This window comes from Leptodactylus fuscus, chromosome 5 (genome assembly GCF_031893055.1).
Source record: "Leptodactylus fuscus isolate aLepFus1 chromosome 5, aLepFus1.hap2, whole genome shotgun sequence".
NCBI classification, from domain to species: domain Eukaryota; kingdom Metazoa; phylum Chordata; class Amphibia; order Anura; family Leptodactylidae; genus Leptodactylus; species Leptodactylus fuscus.
Genome location: NC_134269.1, coordinates 133,914,694 through 133,931,278, shown reverse-complemented (window position 1 = coordinate 133,931,278; position 16,585 = coordinate 133,914,694). Strand labels below are relative to the sequence as shown.

The following is a 16,585-nucleotide window of genomic DNA, read 5'->3' as shown; positions in this document are numbered from 1 at the left end:
TTAAAGAAGACTTTTGTAGTGGTAATAAAATCGCAGGTGCCCGAGGACATGAAAGGTCCTCTTTAAGTAGTCAGGGTATAAGTTGTTTATGGATTTGAACGTCATCAAGCTTACTATAAAAGTCATTCTCCATTTTATAGGCAGGCAACTCAGTGAGCAGAGGATGGGGTTCTGGGAGCATGTTGGGGTTTGTTTGGTTATTAACCTCACGGCAGTATTTTGGACTAGCTGAAGACAATGTTCCTCAAGTGGAAGTATGGAGATTTGATGAAGGATACCTGGTTCCTAAGAGAGTTTCCCATCAATAACTACTCCTAAGTTTTGCAGATAGTCTGAGCTTTTAAGGATTGTGTTTCATAGGGATAGAGGTGGTGGATGTATAAGAGAACTGCAGCTTTGTCTGTGTTTAGCTTTAAGCAGCTGACAATTATTCATTCTTCTAGTTCAGCTAGGCATGAATTTATGGCTGGAAATGGGTCACTGACTCTGGGCTTGAAGGATATATGTAGTTGGGTATCATCTGCAGTGCAGTGATAGGCCAGGCAATGATTCTGTATTAATTTGCCTAATGGAAGAATGTAAACTGCAATGAGTTCCTGCTGAAATCCATATTTTGAAGATACTGGTGATGACAATGATGAGATATCCACATACTATCTATGAGACAATCACTGCAGGGAAAATGTAGCATCACATGATGGCCAGCCAAGTAAATGACCAGCCTGTCATCTTAGCTCAACTGCTTTTAAGAATTGTCAGATGGTAGTTACCTCTTATAATCTGTTATCTCTGTGAACTCGCACCTTTCCAACTTCCCAGGCATGAATGTATAGAATATAAGTGCACCCCCCCCTCTTTCTCCCTTGTTACATCTCTCATATGTGTCCTCTACATTCCTCTGTCTTGGGATCAATAGAGTCAGCCAATGTGTTAACCAGAGCATGCTATGTCATCTGAACAGATGACGGGGAGGAGTTTCCAAATTTCCATAGTAAAAAGTGTTACCTATTCGTAGCAATGGCTCTGAAAACCACACATGTTCTCCTTATGCTTGGAACAAATACAATGTGTTCAGCATAACATTTTGTGTTATTGAAAATACAGCCTGTTACTGTAGGAAATGAAAAAATGTAAACACCCATAGAATCATTTATGGGCCACTAAGTATAAAATAAAAGGTAACATTAAAATGAGTAACCAGCTTACTTTTCCTCGATCAAAATTCTGGATAATGGTCATATGAAGATATTCTTTCCGTTGCCACTCCGTCTGCATTGGGTAGCTGAGAAATTCTCTGAGCGGACGATCAGACCATTCCAGTAACTCATCATACAGGAGAAGGGTATAGGCAGCCTCTGCATGTAGAAATTAAGAGCTGAGCTACTTCAGGTACATATATAACATGCGCTACAATACAATCTAAGTACACTGAAGGTTGCGAACCATTTGTAGATTTATGGGTAGTCACCAAAAATAGGGGAACTTGGCTTGTGTCCATATACAAAATGAAATGCAGGTAGTTGTAATTACAGTGGCTGTGTTTACACAGTGCTTTTATACAGAAGATCTCCATGCAGTTTTGAATTTCAGTTATGAGAAACACTTGCCTAGTATGCCAGTAAATCTGAGATTTCCAATTTAATGTCTGCTAGCATACAGGTGACATGCATAGTAATATCTTCAAGGAATTAAATGCAATTAAAAATAATATGCAGTTCTTCAGTAAGAGTTCTCATTCATGAGAAGTTTTTATACATAAATTATGTATTACAGATTCTGTTTTAGGGGGCTACGCTCTGTGACATGGTAGTTGCTATACTGGACTCCTAGTATATCTTCTCAGCATATGTGTGTCTACTTCTGTAATATACTACTGTGTATTATCCTGTATCTGTATTACTATGCTGCTGTAACATGCTGAAATTTCCCCACTATGGGACTATTAAAGGATTATCTTATCTCTTATCTTATTCTCTTGGAAGTTCACAGATCCTGCTAGTGCAGGTTATACCAGTGCCTATGATATACCATGTAAAACCAGCTTAATGCCTGGACCCCCACATCAGACTATGACTAAGAACGTTTAGTTCGAAACGCATCAGCCCTTGACTACTATGTTTCATGTTTAAATCTTTTTCCTTGGAGCACATATATATTTTTTAATTATGGTTATTTAATAAAGCAAAAAAATTCTTTTATCTGGGAGAAAGTCTGCTGGATCCTCCTTTGCTATTGTTACATAATTTAAATAGAAATGCTGCGGCCAAAACTGCAGCGTTTTACAGTACCTGAGTATTCCCATCCACACATTGCAGCATTTCCGTTTCAGATATTTTTGTGCAATTTCGAAAACTGTTGCGTTTTTATATATCACAGTAAGTCAATTATACCTGGCGGTTTCCGTATAGGTATAATAGGGACAGAAAGTTCGCAGAGGAAAACTTTCTGTGGAAAGTGGTGTGGCAAAAAACTTGATGCATTTCTGCTGCTTTTTTTCCATAGTGCCTTTTGGCTGTGGCTCGCTATGTGGGACCTTTATAATAAGTAATATAACTAATGCTTGTGGGTGCCCTTACATGGTGCATTTTTAGGTGTGTTTAAAAATGTATAAAAAATGTAAAAATGCATGTGTTTTTAAAGGACATGTGTTTTGTTCTTTTAATCCATTATCATTGACATGTGCCCTTTTATAGAACACATACGGATTTTGATCAAAAATACATATGTTTTTCAAATATGTTTTTAAAATCACCTGAAAAATGAAGGGCACCCTTTAAAGCAACACTATTACTCTTTTCAGGCTACAACTTCATCTGTAGAATAAGGCAAAGCTCAATGGTTAAACATATATAGGGCTTTATTACCTGTGAAATTCTGTGCTTTCATATGCAGGTCATATAGTTTGTGAATATACCGTATATACATTTCTTCTTTGTTCAGTTCTGTTTTATAAAAATTCTGTAAAAAGACATAATACGGATTTATTTACACTGTATCAACATTGGCAACATGGGAGGGTTTCTGAAAAGTACCAGAACATAGAAAGTTCCTGCATTCATGTTTGTATCCATTGGCAACTGATCAAGACAACAGAGTGCCAACACTAAGGCCCAGTTCACATCTGTGTTCGGGCCATTCGCTTCGACTACCCACATGCAATATGCGGAGAGTAAAGTCCAGAAAGCAGCACTTTTCTCTCCACATGTTTTGTGCTGAAACCACACGGATTCCATTATAGTCTATGGGGTCCGCGGTTTCCTTAGGTAAATGCTTTTTTTGAGTGGATAGGTTTCCGTTCGGGGGGTCCCAAAGCATACTTCCCAAACAGAAACCCGAACGCATATGTGTAGAGGGCCTAAGATGGTTAATACATTGCAAAAATGTTTAACTTATAATTATTACTGTTACAAATTGAAATATTTCATGTGAAAATTTAATGTTCAGTTTCAGGGCATTTTTTTTGTAAATAATTATATTAAGCCTATTATGGGCTAGAATATTTTTGTAATACATTTTTTTTATTATTAAAAACTTTCCATCATTTTCACTCTGCAGCCTGTATATTTCTCATGCAGTGCAGGCTGCTCAGTTCTCTTTTCAGTGATATCCATCGGACAAGGTGTTTGATCCGAATTAAACTTCGTTTTGTGAGTGCTTAGGAGAACAAAGATAAGGAGATGAACCATCACACAAAGACTCTGACGGGTTTCTTACTGAGCAAGGCACAACAGTCAGAATCAGAAAAAGTGCAAGATGCCGATCGGAGACAATTGACAGTTGTTAAATAAAAGCCTATTAGAAAAATGTTTTTGGTCCATAATAGGTTCAATGAAATGATAAAAATGCCCCTCAAGATGTACATAGCCTTTAAGTGGGGTTATTGCAAGATGAAGTGATGCTATGACCCCCACCAAGAAAACTATGTTATATGAGAACTGATTAAAACAACAAAACATGAGGGATTTTTTTAAAGAAATACCCTGTCGCGTCAATCATCGCGTCAATCACTGCTTATGTTTAACCATTTCCTTTCTAACAATCTGTTATATAAACAAGGACACTGATTTCTTGGCTAACAGTGAGATTTATTTTTTTTACATATTAAAAAAAGATATAGGCCATATGAAATGAAGCAAGAGCTTCTGGGCCGAGGCCTACAAGAAGGCCTCAGAGGATTTATGGTAAATGCTCTGTAATTGCTAAATAAAGCAATCCTTGCGCTGATGTCAAGCCCTGCTGTTACTGCTGTGACGGCTATAACTGCATCTCATTATTTCAGACAAGTTCACATCTTATCCGTTTGCTTTTTTCCCCAGAGTCTGGGGTGTTACAGAATATTGTTTGCATATTAAAAATCTTTAGTATCTGAATATTGTCCTCATAAGTAATTGCCTGGGTTAGAAGGACAAAGCAGATGAGCTGCGCTATTCTATTACCTGCTAGAAATGCTCATTTCACATCATTACGCTCTGAATAGATTTGCTTTACTGCCACTGAGTTGGTTTTAATGGGAAATTAAATAATGTGCAGAACTGAATGTGAGACATTTCCATTTAGACATCAATGCAGGATATGTCATAAAGTGCAATGAGTGTCTTACCAATAGACTAACGGTGCACCCAATTTTTTTTCCGTCTACTTCTCCCATTTTCATGCAGTCTCTAAAATAAAAAATACATTTTGCAAAGAGTTTTTATCACAATTACCAGAAGTTGAAAACACACCATTAGGAGTACACAGCATGAAGCAAAAACCTGTAAACTGAATGTTCTGTGGCAGAGCTCAGCGATTTTAGCATAGACTACTAAAGACTGGTATAAGCAATCTAATTATAGCAGGTTCAAGTTCCCCTGGGGAAGGGGGCTTAAAGGTTAAAAAAAAACAACAACTCTGTAGTATTCACAATATCAAAATGCTCAAAATTGCTCCGTTCCACCTTTTTAACTCCCAAAATATTTGAACAGAAAGTGATTTAAGACTTTGGTCATATAACAGTGAAAAAACAGCCATGTGCCAGCCATTTTTGCACCGGTTGAGATCAAGATCAGTTTTTTTGTTGCATAGACAACAGACACATTTATTAACTGGCCACTGTTTATTAAGACTGGCATATGATATGCCAGTCTTATTAAATTTCTCCCAATACATCTATTCACATGGCTATTTTTTGATGGCCCGTTTTTAACAGCCATCAAAAAGACTGAAAGGACGTAGACAGAGTAACACGAATAGACCCATTGACACTCGTACAAATGGCTAATGTATGGCCCATTATTCACTGCTCTGTGATTAAATGCAGTCCATGAACTTGACTTGCATGGACGGACATGGCTGTTTTTAATTGATGTTGATCCATAAAAAAAAACAGCGCGGCCAAGTGAATAAGGCCTAAATGTCTAAGTATTAATAAAAACTACATCTTGCCCCACAAAAAGACATTACACAGCTATATTCATAGAAATGTAAAAATGGTACAGGTGTTACAAAATGGCAACGCTAACATATTTTTTTGTTAATAAATTTGGTATCATAGTTATCATAATAATCCAAAGAATCGTTATTTTTACCACATGGTGAACACTGTTTATATTCTTCTATGGGCAACACTAATTTAAGAAGATGGGTTTTGAGTTTTCCATATTAACCATCTTCACTTGGAAGACCACTCGCTAAAAAAAAACTTTTTAATTTCATTTTGTATGGTCATCTGTAACTGTACTAAAAAGATTCTCATCACTGATTATACTACCAATTTATGGAAATTAAACTAAAGTCAACAGCTAACATACAACACACTTCAATGACAAAAAGGAAATTAAAAGGGAAAAAGGGAAAGTAGCTACTGGGTAAGGAATAAAGTGTTTGATCTAATGGGGACTCTATATGCATGATGGCGAACCTATGGGATGTGTGCCAGAGAGGGCACGCAGAGCCCTCTCTGTTGGCACGCACGATGTCGTCCTGATCGCTCAATAACGGGGAATCCGGGACAGGATTCTCAGTTAGTGAGCGATCCCTGCTTGCAGCTGTATGTGCAAATACACATATAGCTGAAAGCTGTCAGTGTAGGCCGTGGGACTGTGGCTTACACTGACTGCAGAATGTGATCTCTGCCCATGTAAGTCATCAGCGTCCGCAGTCAAAAGAAAAAGGAGGAGAAGGACGCTCTTCGTGGTACTTCATACTGAGTTAGTAGCATAGAATTATACATACAAATGGAGGGCCTACTGTGGAGTATATAATACTGTTTGGGGGCCTATTTTGGACTATATAATACTGTATGGGGCCCTACTGTGGAGTATAAAATACTATGTGGGAACCTACTGTGGATCATATAATACTGTGTGGGGGCTTACTGTGGAGCATATAATACTGTGTGTGGGGGCCTGCTCTGGAGCGTATACTACTGTATGGGGACCTACTGTGGAGCATATAATACTGTCTGTTGGAATACTGTGGAGCATCTAATGCTGCGCGGGAGGCCTACTGTGAAGCATATAATACTGTGTAGGGGGCCTACCGTGGCACATACAATACTGTGTAGAGGGCCTACTGTGGGGTATATAATACTGTGGGGGGGGGGGCTACTGTGGTCCATACACTACTGTGTGGAGGCCAATGTGGAGTGTATAATACTGTGCGGGGGCCCACTGGGTGGAGGCCACTAGGCATATAATACTGTTTGGGGGCCACTCTGGAGCATATAATGCTGTCTGGGGGCCACTATGTAGCGCATTGTACTTTCTGGGGGTCTTTTCACTATTTATATCACACAGTATCTCTTTTATAGCAGAAGTGATATTAGTACAGGATGTAATAACATTGCACAGTCACTATAAAACTGATCCTGTGCAATGCAAATAAATGCAGAGACCTATATTTTTTCAGTACAAAGTTATTTATAACATTGAAAGCTCTGTAAAATCCCTTCTACACAACTGTATTTTATGGGTCCGTAACTGTTCACAATTGTGGATCCTCGCAGTATTAAGGTTAAATTGCTGTGTTGGCACTTTGCGATAAGTTAATGGGTTTTTGGTTGAAGATTGGGCACTCAGTCTCTAAAAGGTTTGCCATCATTCCTCCATATGGTGTACCAGTATTTAAAAGAAGTTCCAATAAAAACAAAATGCAACACTATATCATAGGGCATGTCACCTTGGAAAACAAGGATATCTGCCTATTTTCCATTATTTTTATGGAAATGTTCAAATACTCAAATTACATTTGAGGAAATAGAAAAAGTTAAAAAACAAGTCTTGACTTCTCTTACCTGTAGTCCAGCAACCGCTCCATGAGTCTTGTCACAGTAGCGATTAGGGATACGCCACTCTCTCTCCATGTTTCCCGCTCAATTTTCTTTAATAGGCTGTAAAAATAATGATTTTAGTTATTTTATGTTTTGCGGTACAAGTATAGTTATATTATGATACAGAAGATAATAGACAATACAATCCAATGTACAATGAAAGGGTATATTGTTTATATAATAGACAACATATAAATATTTCTTGTTAAATATAGTAATGAAATATTGACTTGAGGTTGAATATACTTTTGCTTACCATACTGAAGTTCCACACCAAAGATCAAGGAAAAAATCTGCCACTGGTGTTTACAACTTAAGGAATTTCAGCTACTTGGTTATTCTAAATGATTTTTCTTATACTAATAATCCAATAATATGTTATACTGTTCCCACAGGTTTTTTTTTTAAAGGCTTTCACACACAATTGTTTTTGTTTACATTTTACAGGGGTTATCCTAAAAATAACTTTATGGCTGGGGACCTTCCACTGATATTGCTGTTTGAAGGAGTGAAATATTTAATGAAATGGGAATTCTGCATGAATAGTCACCCCTTTAACCATTATAGGACTGTGCCATTTTCCCAGGGCCAGACAAATTTTTGGCTTTCTTTCATACATACGGTTTGAGGGTAATTCTTTTGGGTTATACAAATAATTTTTGTGTCTTTTTTCACTGATAAATAGGGCTCTATTTTATGTTGTTTTCATTTTTCCATGTCTTTCTGTAATATCTGATAAATCATAAACATATTTTCAAATTAAATTTTTTTTTTTTTATTAACAAAAACTTTCTTTCATATAGTTTTCCCTCACCGTTATGGTAATTTCTATGTAGGTCAGAATTATTATGATGTCATCGGGGGCAGGGCTAGAACATGTGGCGTGGATGTGTTAGTGACTGGTTACATTAACCCCAGTTACACGAGGAATGCAGCCTCTTAGCAGTCATGTTGGGCTAGAAGTGGAGCCACATCATGGCAGCTCCCAGTGTATAGAGTGATCAGATAGGCAGGGGCAGTAACATACTGCCCCTGCCTTTCTAATAGGAGGTTCAGCTGTAGTAACAGTCAACCCCCTGCTTCTGCTGCTGCACAATTTCATATAAAGTCAATGGGTGGTCCAGAAGTAGTTAAGGAAGTCTGTTAGTTCCAAAATGTCTCCCAAGTCAATAACAGCGCTATGTACAGGCCTCTAAATAGGAAAAAATCTACCTTTGTTGCCATAATCTGATAACGCAATGTAGAGATAATCATCTTTATTATGGATATGCAGATCATCTCTAGGGCGGGGCTTAATTTACCAGATTTGCCTACAGACAGCTGCATGTGCTGTGGCTCTCCTCTGAAGTCACAACATACCTACACCCTTGTAGCAGTGACATTTTCAGTAAAATGTCTCTGCCCCTGTCTTGTAACTCTATAAAGAGATTATTATCTCTGCATTGCTTCATCAGTTTGTGGTGACAAAGGTATGCTTCTGCATTTATTAAACACCAGCTACATGGAACTATTATTGGTTTGGGAGGAATTATGGGAAGACTCCCTTTCCTTTCAAAAAAATCAATGAGAACTAGAAAAGCCTGAATATGGGTATGCATGTTGGATAACTATTGGCTGTTTGTTTGGCCAACAGCTATCATACACATCCATGCTCGTCTTGGCCAAAAGGCACGTCTGCTGAATCGGGAAAGAGGAAAGTTGCTGCTAGACTCCTCTACCAGTGGCTCACCTCCACAAAAGATGAAATCTGAGTCAGGAGGCCCCAAAACTCTACATAGTTTGGCCAATACACATCTAATATGTATGATCAGCTTACAATTGATGAACACTCATAGGTTTCTGCAATGGATATTTTTATATAACCAGAATATTTTAGGGCCCCTTTTCCACGGCAGCTAGTCAGTAAAAGAGTAAGCTATTTTTAAGGAACATGAAGACCAGGTACAGTCAATCCGTATAAAGAACAAGTCATGGTTAAGGACAGTTATAGCTAACTATTTAAATACATAAATTAGAAAATAACTAAGAATCCCATTTACACTTTAACACAAAGATCATGTAAAAGTAGTTATTAGAACTCTAGTCAGTTCACAGGCGAAAATATCTTACCTAGGATAAGGCCCAAACAAAGGAATTCTAATCCAGGAAGCATTGATAAAAATAATGTTAAGATTATCCACAAATATTAAACAAGCCATGTGTTAGATAGAAATAAAAAGAGCTATATAATTGTTTGTTTTGCAGATGTAACCAAATGGACAATAATGGAAAAAAGCAAAGTGTTTGCATGTTTAAAGGGGATGTCCTGGATGTTGTAATGGATGGCCTATCTTTATCATAGGACCTAAAATATCTGATCAATTCGGAACAGACAGCTGACCTCTGCATCAATAACCTGTATGGAGCTGCCTCCTTCTCTGGCACTACACAACACAGGGCTGAATGCAGAAAGCTCCAGTCCCTGTATAATGGCCGGGAGACATTACTGCTGCTCACTTGACAGTACTGGCACCTCTACTGGGCTTGGAAACAACCGCGTTTGGCTCTATCTTATGTATAGTATGGACTCCATAAGCAGCTCCATCAAACTGATTGGTGTTGGGGCCAGCTCTCGGGTTGTCAGCCCTGCACCGATCAGATATTTATGGCCTATCTTAAGGAATCTGGACAACCACTTTAACAAGTACAGTAAAATCCCTTGAGCCAAAATCACTCCTAACAAGAAAACACTGTAGTGTAGGGAAAGAGTAAAAATTCACTTTTATTAATTGTCTCAATAAAAACAGGGGACGTGAACGCCAGCTTGAAATTCCCAATGTGTAGTTAAATATATGAAATTAAATACACAAGCCTAATTCATACCTAAATAATTACTTTCATTTCTATGCACAGAAGGGGTCACTAAAATATTTCTAGATAGCACAAAGGAGGTAGTATAATGGCTAAAGTTATCACAGTCACTGCAAGATGAAACCCCTGCAGACACAGACGTAGCACAGAAAATATCCCTACACGTACGCATGCACACCAGGGGCCTATACCTAAAGTTAAACTAAAGACCTGGTTGGATAGGAGGATACCAAGAACATATAGGTATGGAGACTGTAGGGCGTGCAGGTATAGTCGGACAGCTCAGGCTTTCAAGAGTCTCAGCACTGAGAAAGAGCATGAGAAGCAATGGGGTGACATATTTCATATCATGTGGGCAAGACAACTTGCCAATTCTGCAGTAGCATTGGAGATCATGTGGGAGATGCATATGAGGACATACTGATCTCTAAACATATCAATGAAAACATCACGGCAGGCCAGACTGTTTGCAGGGAGATGACTTGCACAATATATTATTAATTGGTATGTCCAGTGTCAACTAAAGGTTGTTTGTAAAATATCTAATAATAAAATACAACTTTCCTATAAACTTTCTGTATTAATTCATCATGGTTTTCTTTATCTCTGCTTGTTGTTATTCTTTATTTACTCACAGTGGCTAAAAGTCAGTCCATGGTCAAAGGGACTCTAGGGGAGTGGTCTACTCCATACTTGGGCAAATAAGAAAGGGATCTCCAGACATTGTGGTCAGCAAAAGAGAATTCAAAAATACTGACTTTGGACCACAAGAAACTTACTACAAGTTATATACCAAGAAATTTACTACAAGTTGCTAACCAGATGGTACAGAGTTCCCACAATGCTGGGAAAAATATATCCTTTGGACTCAAACTGTATGCCCGATGATGAAGTCACCGCGCAGAGGGTACCCTCTTACACATTTTAAGGTCATTGTCCGCTCCTTCTCTCATTCTAACAAATTTCCGACACATTGTGTCTCGGTTCACATGATTGGCCCTTGTCAAATACTGCGGGGTGCATCCTTATAAACCACACTGATATGTTTTTAAAGAGATATAAACGCTTCCTCCTCAGACATCTCCTAAACTCTGCAAAGGTGTGAATATTCTACTTGTGGAAATACTCAAACCTGCTTACCAAAGCACAGTGGTTTGGGGAAATAAAGGAGCTCATGCAAAAAGGATATATGACCTCTGTGGGTTACAAGACCTGGTATTACTGGGTTCAGATTACCTCTTCTGAAGACCATGTTTCCCTCTGGGATGCCTGTACCTACTTTACACACCTCATTCAATGGGGAACGGTAACCATCCTCCGAACAAACACAACCACTCATCCCCCTTTTATTTCTCCTCTTTCCCCATTAATTAATTTGCGCGGAGAACTTCCCCTGTTTTTATTGGGACAACTAACAAAAGTGAAGTATAAATATTTCCCTGCACTGAAGCGATTTCTACTAAAATTGCGTTAGCTCAGCATCTGAGAACAAATATAGAAGTTCCTTTGATTACAACCCTCCACCCCCCAAAAAATAAAAACATACTTATCGTACAGTTATAGCATAACAGTATAGTTATAGTAGCAGATCTAGTCTTAATATTGCATTTGTACCATTCCATATTAGCTTTCTTTTTTTTTCTTTTTTTTTTTTTCCTTTTTTAAATGTAGATTGTGAGCCCCATATAGGGATCACAATCTACATTTTTTTATCATTCATTTAAAGAGGACCTTTCATCAAATCGGGCACATGCAGTTTTATATACTGCTGGAAAGCTGACAGTGCGCTGAATTCAGCGCACTGTTGGCTTTCCCGATCCGTGCCCGGTGTAAAGCGCTATCGGCCCCGGGACGTAGCGCTTTAGTGTCAGAAGGGCGTTTCTGACACTTAGCCAGGAACGTCCTTCTGCCTCGCGGCGCCTATCGCGCTGTACTGTGGAGCGGGGAGGAACTCCCCCTCCTTCTGCTCACACAGCTCGTCCATAGACGAGTATTATCAGGAGAGGGAGGGGGCGTTCCTCCCCGCTCCACAGTACAGCGCGATAGGCGCCGCGAGGCAGAAGGACGTTCCTGGCTAACTGTCAGAAACGCCCTTCTGACACTAAAGTGCTACGGTCCCGGGACCGATAGCACTTTACACCGGGCACGGATCGGGAAAGCCGACAGTGCGCTGAATTCAGCGCACTGTCAGCTTTCCAGCTGTATATAAAACTGCCTGTGCCCGATCTGATGAAAGGTCCTCTTTAAGTATATCTTTGTAGAAAGGGAGGAAATCCATGCAAACATGGGGAGAATGTACAAACTACTTGCAGATGTTGCTCCTGGTGGGATTTGAACCCTGGACTCCAGCACTGCAAGGCTGCAGTGCTAACCACTGAGCCACCGTTTTGCCCCCATTCCATATTAGCTTTCTGTCATTTTTATGACATCCAGTAATCTAGACATTTTTTTGAAGGGACATAATAGTAAGATTTCTGATACCAAGATATGAAGATTAAATTTTATGGTAATGTAAATGGCACAAATAAAATTAGAACTGACTATATTTACAGATGGTTCAGATTGAGCTAATGACATCTCCCATTATCTTGCACAATCTACTGGTAACCACCATTCTCAGAATACATACAACGTATACTTGATAGTACATCTATTGGCCAACATAATGTAAGCAGAGCACACCATGTGCACATTTTAGCCATAACGTGACTATGCTACTACAGTTCTACAGCTTTAGTTACATGAATAATTACAGTTCATCCTTTATAGCCCAATCTATATTACCACAGACATATATACACTGATCACAAGATATGCTGCACATAATGACATAGCACATTGCCTTCCAGCACAGTTAGCTGAACTTGATCAATATCTAATCCAATGAAATGTCCATGTGCCACAGTCATGCTGGACAAAAGCAGCCGCCTTCTCAGCTAACACTCAGTACTTACAATATCACCAGAATGAAATCTATCATATACAGATATTATATAATATAGATAGAGTATAGACATCCATTTAGAAAGAAAAAAAAAAGTCATAGAAAAGATTTACCGGTTATGGTGAGGGTTTTATAACAGCACTAGACTTATAAACTAGATACTCCATGTACAACTGTGAATAACCCCCATATGTGCATGCGTTAGTGATATACTCTCAGGCCTCTGTTCCGATGGGTCCTTATAGTGCTTTAGCTCTCATTGAGCTTGTCTGTGAAATAGCCATTTCACCTATGATTATATTTCTCTAGCAAATAAAATACAAGCAGCTTAAAAAAAATCCATTTATGAGTTTTTGCCCCCGTTGAGTCATTATTACACCTGGAATCCTACTATTCATCTGTTTGAAGGAGCTGTGGCCTTTGTGTGAGCACTGTGACCCCTTCACTGTTCCCAGTGTACACTGTCTAAGTTATAGCACCTGTATGATGTAATTACAACCTCGTACTATTCTCTACTATGGCACAAGACTGCATTTGCATTGAATGGCCACTATGAAACAAACAGCGTGCAATATAAATAGGGTAGAGGTCACGGTGCTTTCACAAGCACAGCAGCCGCTTCAAGCTGATCAGCAGGGGCCCTGGATATTTTCCTCTTATTGATGACCTATCCTAAAGACAGGTTATCAGTAAAAAAATAAAAAAAAAATAAAAAAAGAGAACTGGAAAAGAGCCTTAAAAGGGTTTTTTGGGCAAAAAAGAAAATTGTAATTTTTTTTTTTTTTTTTAAAGGTCAGTTGCTTCTATTAATGGGTTAATAAATTCACTCAAATACCTTTAGCAGTGTTTTGAGTGATTTCTGGGTTTCTCTGGGATCTCCTGGCACCCTAGATATTTGTTTACATGATGTAGCTTCCTGTTTGTATATCCTACAACTACCATGACTCACATCACATCATACCACACCCATCATCATCCCCCTCTCACTACCTCCTACCCCCTCCCTGTTTTCCTAACTAGCCCTTCCTAACTAGCCCTTCCTAACTGACTACCTCAGCCTAGACTCCCACCCATCACACTTACCTGATTTTTTGCCCAGATCTTCTGGGCATGGGAGATCTCTTCCTTCTGTGCTGCCGGCTCCTTCTCCTCTTGATATCTGCAGGTGCCTGCGCAATAGTGCCGGAGTGGGAGGATGGTAGACAGCGAAGAAGAGGAGGAACCGGCCCCACTGAACGAAGTGACATTCCGTAGCCAGAGAATTCGAACAGGAAAACAGTTCAAGAGGACCTTTCACCATATCAGGTCATGTCATGTCAGCTTTCTGGCAGTATATAACACTGCCTGTGCCCAGATATGGTGAAAGGTCCTCTTTAAGTATGATGGGCTGGGGGAACAGTATTGGTGACGTTCCGTTTCCGAAAACAGGAACATCATAAAATGTGCCTGGGGTGGTCACATGACCACCTTGGCGATCAGGGTGAATATATATTTTTAGTAAAGAAAGTTAGTTAGAAGTTAGGTGGGGGGAGGGTGTTTAGTTTAGGGTAAAAGTATTGTTTTATCTTGGACAACCTCTTTAGGAAAAAGAGATCTTGTCACCTCTCAGTGACAATTCTTTTCCATGTACTCAGGCAAGTACTGGGCATAGCACTCATTCAGAGTCAGCTCTTCATTTTATTACTTGTACTTTAAAAATGTAAAATGAATACTAACTAAATCCTAGATAGTAAGGCACACTGTAATACCTCCCAACTTCTGAATTCCAAGAATGCCCTAGAAATGCCTCTTTACATACAGTATATTGAAATAAGCACTGACTATTTCATGAGATATAACGTGACTGTTGAGAGTACGAACAAATGTCTTCTTACACACAAGCTGTATCTTCACTTTTTGATATAGAATATGACATTTATGACATTATGACATATGACAGTTTGAAGCCTAATATACTCAGTGGCCAAAAGTCACGGGAAGGCGTGTCCCAGTGTCAGTTGTGTCGGAAATGACGCTCAGTGTGACGCGATGCGGCCTATGACGCTAGTGTCACCAGGATATCTGAGCAGTCTGATGCAGACAGGTATCTCGTGAACATGACAGCACGTCGCGAGTTAAGTGACTATGAATGTGGGATGATGATCATAGCAAGACGCATGTGGCATAGCATTTTAGAGATTATCTGGGAATTTGGGTTTCCAAAGTCAACATGGTCTCGGGTGGACCTGCAATATCGCAGAGACAATGTTGGTAGCTGTGTAAACCAGCGCACTGGTGGACTACGAGTGTTTGATGAACGGACGTCACGTCACCTCCACAGAGTCGTACAGGGCTCTTGACGGTCTAATGTGGGTCAAATTGCCGCTGATTTGAATGTGGGACGCCAGAACCCCATTTCCACCAGGACTGTACGCCAAGAACTGCACCGCATAGGCTTCAACAGTTGACGCACCGACCTGTGTCCCTTTGCTGACGCCACAGAGCTCGAAGACTGGAGTGGGCCCGTAACCATCGTCATTGGACCCTGGAACAGTAACACCATGTGGCATGGTCTGATGAATCATGGTTCCAGTTGTACAGAGCCGATGGGCGTGTGAGAGTTTAGCATATACCCCATGAAGCCATGGATCCTGCAAGCCAATAGGGACGTGTCCAGGTAGGAGGTGACTCCGTCACGGTCTGGGCCATGTTCACATGGTTGCAATTGGGTCCCATTGTCCGGGTGCAGGGATCAATGACCGGTGCTTGATACATGCAACTTATGGTAGACCATCTGCACCCCTTTCTGATGTTAGAGTTCCCTGATGGGGATGCTGTGTGCCAACAGGACAATGCAACATGTCATCGCTCGTTGGTGGCAAGGGACTGGCTTAATGAACACACCAGTGTCCTCACAACCCTCGATTGGCCTACACGCCCGCCTGACCTCAACCCCATAGAACATTTATGGGATGTTGTGGATACCCGTGTCCACTCCATTGTCCCAGCGCCAACTACACAGGACCAATTGTGGGCTGCAGTGCAGACTGTGTGGATCAATATCCTTCCAGAACTCTTCCAACACCTTGTGGATTACATGCCTAGTCGTCTTGCTTCAGTTATCAGGGCTCGTGAAGGGGCAACCCGCTATTAACGGCGCATCCGGTACCTTCCCATGACTTTTGGCCACTCAGTGTATATCATTCATAGAACTTTTCAGGATAAGATGCCACATATCTGTGTACTACATGTGCAGTGACATTATATCTGATTAGTATTTGACTTGTAGTTTGCATTTGCATCTACTTTACTGAGCCAGTGGGTTCAGTCTAGCTGTTATGATGTGTCCTATGAACTACCCATGTAGAAGCCAGGAGATTCTGTAGTCTACATCTCACTCAAAAGTAGCATAGAGGACACTATAGAGAAGTTCTGAACACCACTAAAGTGATCAAAGCACTTGGTGTCAGAAAAGAAAACTTATTAACTTACTTATTGATCTT

At 39.9% G+C, this 16,585-nt stretch overlaps 1 protein-coding gene across 2 annotated transcripts in view; it reads right to left on the bottom strand.

Annotated features, from left to right (window-relative positions):
• The window catches only part of DOCK4 (dedicator of cytokinesis 4), a 259,057-nt gene that overhangs the window by 39,334 nt on the left and 203,138 nt on the right, over positions 1–16,585 (bottom strand). Inside the window, exons 33-37 of one of the 2 annotated variants that reach the window (XM_075274203.1) lie at positions 9,419–9,445; positions 7,274–7,369; positions 4,601–4,661; positions 2,865–2,958; positions 1,207–1,355 (exon numbers count right to left, since the gene is read on the bottom strand). In XM_075274203.1, the coding sequence (XP_075130304.1) occupies positions 1,207–1,355; positions 2,865–2,958; positions 4,601–4,661; positions 7,274–7,369; positions 9,419–9,445 (427 nt within the window). The remainder of the gene's footprint in view (positions 1–1,206; positions 1,356–2,864; positions 2,959–4,600; positions 4,662–7,273; positions 7,370–9,418; positions 9,446–16,585) is intronic. The other variant, XM_075274204.1, reaches the window with a different exon arrangement.